Source organism: Zalophus californianus, chromosome 4, assembly GCF_009762305.2.
Source record: "Zalophus californianus isolate mZalCal1 chromosome 4, mZalCal1.pri.v2, whole genome shotgun sequence".
In the NCBI taxonomy this organism is placed as follows: Eukaryota; Metazoa; Chordata; class Mammalia; order Carnivora; family Otariidae; genus Zalophus; species Zalophus californianus.
In genome coordinates, this window is record NC_045598.1 from 11300981 (window position 1) to 11314689 (window position 13709).

A 13709-nucleotide genomic window follows, 5' to 3' on the forward strand; every position below is an offset into this window, starting at 1 on the left:
CATGGGGCATAAAAAGGCCTCATGTAGGTCTTCCATACTTTGCAGGTGTAGGAATTGGCGTGGTGCATGCTGGGTATGAGAGACGCCTGGCCCATCACCTGGGAGCGCATAGCACTCCCTCTATCCTGGGAATCATAAATGGGAAAATCTCCTTCTTCCATAATGCAGTCGTCCGCGAGAACCTACGACAGTTTGTAGAAAGTCTGCTTCCAGGGAACTTGGTGGAGAAAGTAAGTACCTGGCGGAACAGTAGTTTACAAGGTACCTGGGAGCACTGGTGGCCCTGAACTCTGTCTGCGGTCATCTCAGACCTGAGTGTCATTTTGAACAGGACAAGATGCATGTTAATTAATTACTCAACTGAAATCATTTAAATGAAGTCTGTTGGAGACTGAACCAAGGTGAAAAGACGGAGAGAATCCCTCCCTGTTAGTAACCACTGGGCACATTTACACGGTGGTGGGGATCTGAGCCTGAAATGACAGTGACTCTGATATTCTAAACAAAAAATTCAATCACAATGTAGGATGAAGGATTTCTTTCTGACTCATGAGTTTGTTCATTTGAAGGTATTTGTCTTATGAAAGGATTCAAATTAAGTTACATTTGGCTATATATTTAACAGTTACATCTATGGAAAACACAAGATTCCATGAAATCAAATATTTTTTGGAACTTCCAGAGCTTAGAGTAATACAAGTATGAATAAATTTCACGAACAAAAATTGCACTAAAGAAGCCAGGCACAAGGAGTTCATACTAGTTTATGATTTTTATACTTAAGCATTTTTTCCTCCAGTACCTTGGATTAGGGATCAAAGGAACTAGAACAAGATTCTTGTTTACTTTAAGTGATTCATTCCTTTAACTATACCAGGGAGAGTGAACATACCAACGATTCCAACCTATTTCCACATGCACTATTCATAGACTATCCCACCAGGATCATTATCCACAGAAGAAATATTTGTTGGAGCTAGCAGAGAGCAGGGCAGGCTCCTAGAATGATCGTAGGTTGTCCAGATGGGTCCTCAAACATTTATGAAATGTCTTTTCTCTGCCAGTCACTGTAAGTGTTGAGGACACTTTTCAAGGAGCTCCCAGTCTAGTGGGTGATTATTTCCATCTCATCTGCTGAGAGGCTGCCCACGAGAGCTGAGAAAGGCTTCTTGGCAGAAACGGTCCCTGTACTGAGTTCACCAAGTGAGGAGAGAGAGGGAATGAGTTGCAGGCAGAGGTCTGGGACATGAAGCAGTCAGCTCTGCGTGGGGTAGTCACTAGTGAGCAGGAGAGGGGTTTGCAGGAATCTTGCTGCCAGGACCTCCGAGAGCCCGGTCGCCCTGGTGAGGAACCCAGGCTTTGGTTTGCAGGTGCTAGAGCCATTGAAGGGGGCTGAGCAGAGAGTGAATGATCAGATAGAGGTTTAATAGAGATCATTCTGGAAGCAGAATGGAAAGATAAATGGATTTTTTAACTATGAAAAATTTCTAGGTAAAATTTTTATTCGTGTTTTTTATATTCTCTCAGGATTATTTAAGGCATAAACAGGGAAGCACAAAAGTAGCAATTCACATGGTAATAAATGAAATTGTGTAACATACAGACCAAGTGGGCCCCCTTATTCTTTTAAGCCATTTTAAAAGCAATCATGGCATTATCTTCTACAGGGTAATAGATTAAGAAGGACAGTCTATAACAGGTTAAGAAGCATGTCTATAATTCAAAAGTTCGATTTTTTTATAACATGCTCAGTAATTACTCCAGAAAAGATTGTGATTTCAGTCTGTAAGACTGGGAACACATGAAAATATGAAATCAGTAACTATTCTTTTAAAACGTTTTAGTCAAACAGAGACAAAAGATTAGTGGTCTGCCTTTTTTAGTTTTTACAAAACAATCTTTTACAGATACTTGATTTTGTTTCATTATCTCCTGACTACATTATAATGCAGTCGTTGAGAACTGAATACTGAAACTAACCTCCTCTCTTCCATTTAAGGTTACAAATAAAAATTACGTCCGGTTCCTCTCTGGCTGGCAGCAAGAGAATAAACCTCATGTGCTTCTGTTTGACCAGATGCCCGCCGTACCACTGCTGTACAAGGTATACTAGGCGCTGGGGGAATGTTTGCTCTTTTTTTGGTGGAAGGAACTTGTGGCCTGCTTGTCCTTTTTGTAAGAGCTTATCCAAAGAGAAATGTTTGAAGACCAGAAATCTGCCTTAACCACCATACACTGAGCACCTCCTGGTGCCATTAAATGTGCTAGTGCATTCCACACACATAACAGCATGGAATTTTCAGAAGAGCCCAGTGATACAGTATCATCCCTGTTTTACAGACCAAGATACTGAAGCTCAGAGAGGTTGTATAACCTACCCCCCTGGTGACTGCATGATTCCCAGACCCGCCCTCTGAATGACACCCTCTGCAGCACTTCCAGCACCCCTCTGGTTAGCCCTGTGACATGAGATGGGAGAGGAAAGTGTCCCGCTTAACCTCCAGCACGGTCACTGCCATCTTCCATAATTGAGGTGATTCCTCAAACACTCCATGTCTCCAACCCAGTGTAGATCTCAGTAAATTGAATATTTTTCTCCATCTGTAAAAGAAAAATAAAATTCACTGTGTTTAGCTTTGTGGGTACAGTTTTTGGGCATGGAACACCATAGAATTCCTCCAAGTGCACAGAGGTCTAACAGCCCAAGTAGGGCTATACAAGCTAGCATTCGTCTCCACCACTGGTGTGAACTGGGTTCACACACCTGGGTTTGTGTGATCCCGCTACCAGTTTAATTTTCTTCCTCTCTCTTACACCCTGACAGTTGACTGCTTTTGCATACAAAGATTACTTGTCATTTGGATATGTACACGTCGGTTTGAGAGGGGCGGAAGAGATGACAAGACAGTACAATGTCAATGTCTATGCCCCCACCATCTTGATCTTTAAAGAACACATAAACAAGCCTGCAGATGTTATCCAGGTACGTGAAAGTCGCCCTGTTTTGAGATTGCTCTCACATTGTATCTTGGGCCTTTAGAAATAAACAGCAACATTGAACAGAGCAAGTGAGAAGGAGAAATTCGTTTTTAATTTCTTCCTTCAGAGGCACGAAATTTAAAAACGAGTTTGGTTTTCATCCAGTTTGGGACTGTTTTCCTCAAAAAATAATCCTTTGACAGAAAATAGGATGGTGATGATGCCAAGAGCTGAGGGAGGAAGATAATGGGGAGTTAGTGTTTCATGGGGACATTTTCCGTTTGGGATGGTGGCGACAGCAGTTGCACAACAATGTGAATGTACTTAATGCCACAGAATTATGCACTTGGAAATGGTTAAAATGGCCCATTTATGTTATATATATTTTGCCACAAAAAATAAAATAGGAGGGGCACCTGGCTGGCTTAGTCATAGAGCATGTGACTCTCCTCTGGCTCGGGGTTGTAGGTTCAAGTCCCACATTGGGTATAGAGATTACTTAAAAATAAAATCTTTAAAAAAATTTTTTTAAATAAAATAAGAAACAATAATGATTACCTTATCTCTAAAGTGATCCTGTCAGAAAGTCAGTAATATTCTAAAATAAATTACAAAAATAAATTTAAAAGTTAAATATAAAACAACAATAAAAAGGAATGAAAGAAAACCATAAACTAACTTGGAGAACATATAAGTGAATATCTGAGCTTAAGATAAAGAAGCGCTAAAAATCTTGGAAAATCTTGTTTATAAGTTTTAAATTTGTATATAAGTACTTAAAAATTTTAAGTTAAACAATAAGCTAAGAGAAATATTTACAGCCAATCTAAAAAAGATTGTTATCTTTAATTTCTCATGAGCTTCTTCCAATCAAAGAGATCAACACAAAACTTACCAAAAGTGATCGCTTAATGGGTATAGGGTTTTCTTTCAGGGTGATGGAAATGTTTGGGACTAGAGAGAGGTGATTTTTACACAACACTGTGCATGTACAAAATGCCATGGAGTGATACATTTTAAAATAGCTAATTTTATGTTATGTGAATTTCACCTCAATAAAAAAAAAAAAAGTTTAATAAAACTTCCCAAGAAGAGTAGGCTGAGAATATGAATAAAATTCTGAGAAGAGATTTAGGTGACTAATAGTCACTTTTAAAAATTAAATCTCACTAATCAAGAAAAACCAGTTTAACATTTTCTTCTCCTCCCATCACATTGTTAAAGATTTTCAAAGTGAAGATACTCAGTTGAGAGTAGAGAGAAACAGTCGGTCTTTTGTTTTGCCAAGCTGGAGGAAGCTTCAGAAGTTTTCAGAAAAGTAGTTGGGTGATAATAGGCCAATTGCCTGGATTCATTCAGGAAAAGAGTACTCCTGAGTACCTGAGCTCCTTATGTGGGCCAAACGCTGCCCCTCGTGCTGGGGACAAAGCTCTGAACAAAGTCACCTGAATTCCCTGTAACAGGGTCTGTCCTGTGTCTAGCGGGGCCGACAGACAATGGGCATAACATACTCCATGGTGCCGTGTCATATGGGGAGAAGCGCTACAGAGAAAAACAAAGCAGGGAAAGGGAATGTGGGGTTGGGAGAGCAGGTTCACATTTTTTAAGGTAGAATGACCAAGAAGGGCCTCGCTAAGAGGAGGCTCATCTCAGGGAGATGAGATTACCTTTTAGGAATCTGTCCTCAGGGAAAAGGAATTCAGACCAAAATTACAGAGACATTATCATTCGTAACCAGTTTCACTGGGGGAAAAATACAAATAGCCAACAGTAGGCTAATTATTGGTATATACCAAGCAGGGACTACTATATAGTCATTTAGCCGTTAAAATGGCAGTTCTAGAACACTTACTGATGGGGACAGTTTTCATAACATAATGTTAAGAAGAACATGCAGGATGCAAAATTGAGGTGCCTCACCCTGTAGCGGGTCTGAACTCTGTCTGTGGTCATCTCAGACCTGAGTTCCATAGTAGTTAATTACTCAAACAAAATCATTTAAATGAAGTCTGTACGAGACTGAAAATTGAAATAGATGAAGCCCAGAGACTGAAGGATCTCAATATATATCAATTCTATACACACTGTAAACACTGATCTCGATTTTGTGACGTGTGTGTATGTGCATGCATGTGCAGGGGAAAAAGCCGGAAATAAGTACATCTCTTGATGGTAAAATTACATATTATCCTAATATTTGGGTTTTCAAAAATCCCTATCATGAACACGTATTATTTTATTTCTTTAATGTTATTTTTGTTTTGTTTTGTTTTTTAAGGATTTTTTTTTTCACATAATCTCTACACCCAAAGTGGGGCTTAAACTTACAACCCTGAGATCCAAGAATCAGCATGCTCTACCCACTGAGCCAGCCAGGTGCCCCTATTTTTTTTTAAAAAAGCACTAAGATCCCTTTGATTCACTTTCTCTTAAAGGAAGCTAGAATGAGAAGTTCTATAAGATCCTTTCTTTCATTCACTCAGTAAACATTTTGTTGCCTGCCTGCTGTGTGAAAATACAGAGGAGCTCTGACATCCAGAGTTAGTCTTTGTCCTCACAACTCCTTCGGAGGAGAGAGGCCTGAAGGCAATTTCCAGCCACTGGCATGGGTGACTCACTCAAATGTGAGAGTAGAGGAATGGCACTTGAGGCTGGGACTAAGGGAAAGACGTCGTCTGAGGCAGAATCAGATCGGGGAAGGGGACAGTGAGGAGAGAAGGGCAGGTTTAGGAAGAAGGTAATGAATTCAGTTGTGGACATACAGAATGCGAGCTGCCTACAGGAAGTCTGAGGGGAAGTGTCCATCGGACAGTAGGGTGTAGGGATCCAGGTCTTCGTGAGCTGGGGAGAGAGATCTGTAGCACCTCAGTGAGTTGTGAGAGGTAGAAGTCCTCAGTGTGGAGCAGTCTCCCAGCCATACATAGTAGGTGAGGTAAGGAGAGAAGGGGGCCAAGGACAAAATTCTGGACAACCGCCAGCAATTAAAAAGGGGGTGCCCTGCCCGATGGCAGCTGAGGAGCTGAGAGAATCAGGAAGAAAACATGCTGGTGGTGAAGAGAGGAAACGAACTTCTCAGTTCAAGATCAATCCATGAAGACTTCCTAAATTGCTTTTCAGTAATAGCTTCTACTCTTGAGAATGATTTTTTTATCCCTTAGGGAAAATTGTAACTCAAATACATTTACAGAATTACTGGCACAGGGACGCCCGGGTGGCTTAGTCGGTTAAGCGTCTGACTCTTGATTTCGGCTCAGGTCATGATCTCAGGGTCACGCGATCGAGCCCCTCACCGGGCTCTGTGGTGGGGGTGGAGCCTGTTTAAGATTCTCTCTCGCCCTCGCCCTCTGCCCCCCCCTCTCCTGTGCGCACACACATGCTCGCTCTAACTCTCTAAAAAAAAATTACTGGCGCAATGGATGCTTTACCAGTTTGCTCCTATGGAGAAAAGCACCACTTGTTCCGTGGAGCACTACTGAATTTGTTTTATTTGCTGAATGGTATTTTTGGCCACATGGTAATTTCTTGATTCATTCTTCCATCAGTGGGCATTTTGGGGCTTTAGGAGCCGTGTTATCATGAACATCGTGGGTATCTCAGTCTATCTGGGTTTCTCTAGGACAGCAGTTTTCAGAATGAGGTTCACAGACCCTGGGGTGGGGGTGAGAAGTATGTGAGATCAAAACAACATGGAGACGTAATTTGTCCTTTTTCTCTGTGTTGACACTTGCACCGATGGTGTGAGAGCTGTGGTGGGAGAAACTGCCAGAGCGTAAACCCAGGACCTAACCCAGTGCATAAGCCCAGGACCTAACCCAGTGCATAAACCCAGGACCTAACCCAGTGCATAAGCCCAGTACCTAACCCAGTGGATAAGCCCAGTACCTAACCCAGTGCATAAACCAAGTCACAACCCGGGCCATAAACCCAGGCCTGGGCCCCAGACTACCAATAAGCATCTGTTTTTCACTCCTAAGCACTCACCATAAAAACAAACAGAAACAACACTCCTTTATCACTTAATACCCTTGATGAAGCAGTAGCAGGTATTAATTTTATTAATAAATAGATTGATCCCTGAGTACACGTCTTTTGGGTATTTTTAACATTCTGTGTGACAAAATGGGAACATTGCTGTGTGCCAAAGTATAAAGGTTGTTGTCTGGAGGGTAAGCATTTGTGTGTTGACTTAACTCGTGAGTTTTGAACTAGCCCCCTTTTTTAATGGAACATTATTTTTACTTGAGAGAATAACTGACAACTAGGGTTATTCAGACTTGGGTTTGTTGCAGATATTTCCTAAAACTGAACATAGTGAGCCTAGCCCTTTAAGGGAAACAACTGACAGAATGTTTTGCTGATGATAAAATTCAGGCTGCCAAGAAAATTAGAATTTTGAAAAATTTGTATCGGCCATTATGAGGTTCTCAAAACTTTCTGATGAGATTGGTTCATCAGTGTGGTGCGCCTTTTTTTATATGTATAATAAAATTCATCAGGATTTGGAAGATCAGTGAACCAATATTTTCCAAATGACCAACGAATGCCTGATTTTTAAAAATCATGCCTGAGTAGGGGCGCCTGGGTGGCTCATTCGTTAGGTGTCTGCTCTCGGCTCAGGTCATGATCCCAGGGTCCTGGGATCGAGCCCCACATCGGGCTCCCTGCTTGGCAGGAAGCCTGCTTCTCCCTCTCCCACTCCCCCTGCTTGTGTTCCCTCTCTCGCTGTGTCTCTCTCTGTCAAATAAATAAAATCTTAAAAAAAAAAAAAAGCCTGAGTAAAAGATCCATTTTAGTGCAAGGTGATCAGTGAGTTTGAATTTAACAAAGTATTAAAAGTTCATTGAATCCAGGGACACCTAGCTGTGACTCTTGATCTCAGGGTCATGAGTTCAAGCCTCATGTTGGGCATGGAGCCTACTTTAAAAAAAAAAAGCATAAAAGTGTTCTGAGACCAGAAAGTTTTGAGAACTGTTGCTTCCCGGGTATATCTGGTTGCAAAATCACTGGGTCCTGGGGTCTACACATCTCCAGCTTTTCTAGGTAGTGTGTTTTCCAGAGTGATGTTACCAATTTACATTTCTGCCAGCCACGTGTGAAAGTTTCATTGCTCCACATCCTTGCCAACACCAGTTCGATTTAATTTTTCTGAGTTGACTGATTAATGGTATCTCATTGTGATTCTGCTGTGCATTTCCCTTAATCACAAGAAAGCGGATGATGGGCCTTTTGGATTTCCCCTTTTGTGACATGACTGTCAAGTGTTTTACCCATTTTTTTCCTATTGAATTGTCTGCCTTTTTGCTCATGATTTGTAGCCAGTTATTTATACAACTGAAATCATGCAGTGTCTGGCTTTTCTCAGCTTATGTTTGTGAGGTTCATACATGTTGTCTGTGGAGCTTGGCATGAATATACTACAGTGTATCTGTCCAGGCTGCTGCTGACAGACTTTTTGCTTTTCCAGTTTTTAGTGATTTGACCAGTGCTGCTGTGACTATATTCTTGCATTTGGCGTCTTTTTGATGAACATATGTTCTTACTTTTAATGTATTTACTCGTGTCAACATTTTCCTTTTTGATTGATTAGTTCTGTTTGTTTACTGTTTAAGACATCTTCCCCTACATCAAAATAATAAAGATAATCCCTTCACGGAGCTTCTAAAAGCTTTATAGTTTGCCTTTTATACTTAGGTATTGGCCATTTGGAAGTAGTCTTGAGGGGCACCTGGGTGGCTCAGATGGTCAAGCGTCTGCCTTCAACTCAGGTCATAATCCCAGGGTCCTGGGATCGAGCCCCGCATCGGGCTCCCTGCTCAGCAGGAAGCCTGCTTCTCCCTCTCCCACTCCCCCTGCTTGTGTTCCCTCTCTGTCAAATAAATAAATAAAATCTTAAAAAAAAAAAAAAAGAAATAGTCTTGATAACTCACAGAGCAAGTCCTCCCACTTTGTTGTCTGGATTTTAGGAGGATGGGGGAGCTTCTTCAATAGCATGTTGGCTATTCTTGGTCTTTTGTATGTTTTATATACATATTCTGTTTGTCAAGTTCCTGTCAAAACAAACAAACGTGTTGGGATTTTATTGCGTTTGTATTGACTCTTTAAATCAGTTTGGGAAGAATACGCATCTTGACAAAATTTAGCCCTCCAAGCTGTGAGCATCATGTATCTGTTTTCATTTGTTTAGGTGTTCTGCAGTATGTCTCTATAAGCTATTATAATTTTCTCCGTGAAGATCGTACTTTTTTCCAGCTTATTTCTAGGTACCTCGTATTTTTTATGCTATTGAAAAAGGTTATCTTCTTTACTGCATTTTCTGTTTGCTGGTATTAAGTAATAAAATTGATTTTTTTAAAGATTTATTTATTTTTAGAAAGAGCGTGTGCTTGCGAGTTGGGAGAGGCAGAGGGCAAAGGAGAGAGAGAATCACCACCAGACTCCCGGCTGAGCACAGAGCCCTACGGGCTGGATCCCACGACCCTGAGATCATGACCTGAGCCAAAACCAAGAGTCAGACGCTCAACCGACTGAGCCACCCAGGCGCCCCTATAATTGATGTTTAAACATTGACTTTGTGTCCAGAAATCTTGCTAAAACTCTCTTACTGATTGAAATAACTTGAAATAACCATCTTTTGGGTTTGCTAAATACACAAACATATCATCTGAGATTAATGGCAGTTTTGCTTCTGTTTTATTCCTTTTTCGTACTTTACTGTGACCTCTGGTGTGACGTGGGATAGAAATGTAGTGATGGAGGGGGCACCTGGGTGGCTCAGTCAGTTGAGCATCTGACTCTTGATTTTGGCTCAGGTCATGATCTCAGGTCATGGGAACGAGCCTCAGGTCAGGCTCTGCGCTCAGCTGGGAGTCTGCTGGAGACTCTCCCTCTCCCTCTGCTCCTCTTCCTGCTCACGTGTGCGAGCAGACACGTGCTCCCTCTCTCGATCGCTCTCTCGCTCTTCCCCTAAAATAAATAAATAAATAAATAGAATCTTAAAAAAAAGAAAGAAAGAAGTGTAGTGATGAGGGCATCCTTGTTCTTGATCTCCATGCCCCCAGTAAGTATGATGTTTGCAGAAGGCTTTTTATTGCCGCCCTCAACAGGATAAGGAAGTTCCCTTCTATTCATCGCTGACCTGAATGGTATTGGTTTTTATCAAATGGATTTTTCCACAGCCATTGAGATTATCCTGATTTTTCTTCTTTAATTTTTTGTCTTCTAAAATGTGCTAAATACATTAATTCATTTTCTAATGTTAAACCTAATTTGAGTTCATCAGGTAAGTCCAACAAGATCATGATTTGTATTAGGCTTTCAACACATTGCTGGATTCAGTTTGCTAATACTTTGTTGAGGATTTTTGCGTTTGTGTTCAGAAATGAGGTTGACTTCTGGCTTTTCTTCCTCCTGATGCCCATGTGAGGCTTTGCATCATGAAGTGAGGTGGGTGCATTGTCCCTTTTTCTGTTCTCAAGAAGACTTTGTGTAAAATTGGATTGTCCTCTTGAAAGTTTCATCAAAACCATCTGTAACGCCATCTGGGCCTTGAGTTTGTGTTCAAGGAAAGATCTCTGACTGCCACCAGTTCACCTTCTTTAACGGTTACACAACTACTTAAGCTTTCTATTTTTTCAGATACTGCTATAGTTTTCTAGAAATTTGTCTATCTCATCTTAATTTTCAAATTTAAATAAATTTTCCTTTTAATTTTTACACGTAGGTGGTGATTCCTCCTTGTCATCCTTGATAATGGTTACTTGTGCTTTCTCGTTTGCATGACAGATTTTACCAGTGGTTTGTCAATTTTATTAGCTCTCCCAGAGAGCCAGCTTTGGCTCTGTTAATTCTTTCTTCTCCTTTTTCTGTGTTTGTTTTGCTTCGTGGATCTCTATTTTTATCTTTATTATTTCTTTCCCCCTTCAAATTTTTTGCTGTTTCTTTTTAACTTGATATGGGCATCTAGGTCATTAATTTCTTTTCTGTTTTATTCATTGTAACATTACCCTCCAAGTATGGCTTTATCCGTACCCAAGGGTTTATAAATAGTACTCTCATGAGTCATTCAAATTCTGGGTGGTACAGTTGGGTTAAGTGTCCTAGTCTTGTTTTGGGTCAGGTTATGATCTCAGGGTCGTGGGATGGAGCCCCAAGTCAGGCTCCATGCTCAGCGGGGAGTCTGCTTGAGATTCTCTCTCCCTCCCTTTCTGCCCCTCCCAATCACTCAGTCTCTCTAACAAATAAATAAATCTTTAAAAAAAATTCAGAGTATTTTCTTAATATCTGATAGGCTCTTCTGACATAAGCAGGTGATTCAAGGATGTTCCTTAACATGTAGGGATTTTCTTGTTTACATTTTATATGAATTTCTAGATTTTGGTCAGACAACCTACTGTATATATAATTTCAATCCTCCAGAATGCACAAAAACTAATAATAAAGGGGCCATCATACAGTTTTGTAGTCTGCCTTTTATACTTAGTAACTATGGAGTTTATTTTTTTTAATTGTTCCGTTTGCTGTCCATCTTATTTTTTCTTTTTTAAAGATTTTATTTATTTATTTGACAGAGACATAGCGAGAGAGGGAACACAAGCAGGGGGAGTGGGAGAGGGAGAAGCAGGCTTCCCGCGGAGCAGGGAGCCCGATGGAGGGCTCGATCCCAGGACCCTGGGATCATGACCTGAGCCGAAGGCAGACGCCCAACGACTGAGCCACCCAGGCGCCCCCAAACCGGCTTTTTAAATCTGGCAGCACGGACAAAATGGCAGCCGCACCAGGCCAAGAGCCGGCGCAGGCGGAGAAATAAAAGGCGCCGCGGGCCCCTCCCCCCCGCCCGGGCCTCCCCGGGGTGGCCGTCCGGGCGACCCTCCTTGGGCACCGGCGCGCCTTCGCGCCCCACGCCGCCGCACCGCCCTTCCCTCGCCGCGTCGGCCGCTTCTCGAGTCCGCAAACGAGGCGGCGCCTTTGTGCGTGCGCTGCCTTTGTGCTTCCAAAGGTGCCCCACTGCCGGAGGCTCTCACTTAAATCTGCCAGCATGTAACCATATACAAAAATTCTTCAGTGGAAAATTGATTTTCCTTTGACATGAAATATCTCCATCGTTGCTTTCAGCCCTGCACTGTTCAAATAGATCACCAATGTTTATTTGCTCAAACAGATCTGTCTTATTTGTTGTATTACTTTAGCCAGGGTCAGCCAGGTATTTTTTTCCGGTGGTTCTTTTTTTTTTTTTTTTTTAATAATTTTTTTCCTTGAGTATAGTTTACATACAGTGTGACATTAGTTTCAGGTATACAAGATAGTGATTTGGCTTCTCTGTATGCTGTGCTCACCACGAGTGTGGCTACCATCTGTCACCATACACCGCTCTTACAGTATCATGGGTCAGCCACATTGTTTTTTTAAGCTTTAAGTAAAGCCCACTTGCAGTGAGAAAAGGGCATAAAACTCAACTGTTCCTTGGTTTTTCTGCAGGCCCGAGGTATGAAGAAACAGGTCATTGACGACTTCATCACCCAAAACAAGTATCTACTGGCAGCCAGGCTCACCAGCCAGAAGTTCTTCCACGAGCTCTGCCCCGTAAAGCGGTCTCACCGACAGAGGAAGTAAGGACTCCAGGCTTTGCCTCTGCTTGTCGCCGCAAGAGAGGGGCCACGTCGCATTTCTGTAGCGGGCAATTAAACATGGACCTGTGACGTCAGAACTTATTCTTTATGTTAGTAGTGGGGTGTATTAATCCAGGGTGTCAGCCTGGCCCGGGGTCAGAGAAGATCTCCCTAATTTATAACCCTTTAGCTGAGGCCAGAAGGATGAGTAGACTTTAGCCAGCTGTCAGGGAGAGGCTGGGTCACTTTATTTATTTATTTATTTATGTATGTGTGTATGTGTTTAGATTTTATTTATTTGTCAGAGAGAGAAAGAGAGAGCACAAGCAGGGGGAGCGGCAGCCAGAGGGAGAAGCAGGCTCCTCGCGGAACAGGGAGCCCAATGTGGGGCTCAGTCCCAGGACCCTGCAATCGTGACCTGAGCCAAAGGCAGACGCCTAACCAACTGAGCCACCCAGGCATCCTGAGGCTGGGTCATTTTAAAGAAGCCTGGATATGAGCAAGTCACCGCTCCTACTAGGGGCCCCATGCAGGGCGAGCCTTTGGAGGCCTGGGGTGGGGAGCTGGGAAAACGCTAACCCTAGGGAAGTGTAGGACACTGAAGAAATGTTTAGAGAATTAGCTGGGAATGGGAAGGCTGAAGCATACTTATTCATACAGAGTATCTTTAAAAGTCTGGAAATACATGGGAAATATTTATTAGACACCTTTTAGATTAATGAGTCAGTGGCTTTAAATGTAGGGCTATTGTGCAGTGTGTCTAGATATGGAAGGGAGGAAAACATACTGGTCATCTTATTTGAAAATACAACTACAGTATTTAAAGTGAGAAAACTTCCCTATGTTTCCAGTTTTTCTGATTCCTTTGTAAGACTAAGGGAGAAGAAGACTTGAATTCGATATAGGGAAGAATATCATGGACTCTAAGGATTGTTGTGTGCATGGCCTTCAGAAACTATCCCAGATCCACGCACTTCTCACCTTTTTTACCACCACCAGCTCTGGAGACCCCCGGGCTAGCCTTCTAACCAGGCTCAGCTTCCGTTCCGTTCCCCTCTTGTGCCTTCCCCACACAGCAGCCAGTGATCTTCCTGGAACTGTGTGCTGGGTCCAGTTTCTCTCCAT

The 13709-nt window shown here is 42.2% G+C and overlaps 1 protein-coding gene across 5 annotated transcripts in view; it reads left to right on the forward strand.

The window, feature by feature from the left end:
* DNAJC16 (DnaJ heat shock protein family (Hsp40) member C16) overlaps positions 1 to 13709 on the forward strand; it is a 39610-nt gene that overhangs the window by 17863 nt on the left and 8038 nt on the right. For 4 of the 5 annotated variants that reach the window (XM_027621453.1, XM_027621471.1, XM_027621443.1 and 1 more), the window contains 4 exons: positions 46 to 230; positions 2000 to 2104; positions 2825 to 2983; positions 12454 to 12584. In XM_027621453.1, the coding sequence (XP_027477254.1) occupies positions 46 to 230; positions 2000 to 2104; positions 2825 to 2983; positions 12454 to 12584 (580 nt within the window). The remainder of the gene's footprint in view (positions 1 to 45; positions 231 to 1999; positions 2105 to 2824; positions 2984 to 12453; positions 12585 to 13709) is intronic. The other variant, XM_027621481.1, reaches the window with a different exon arrangement.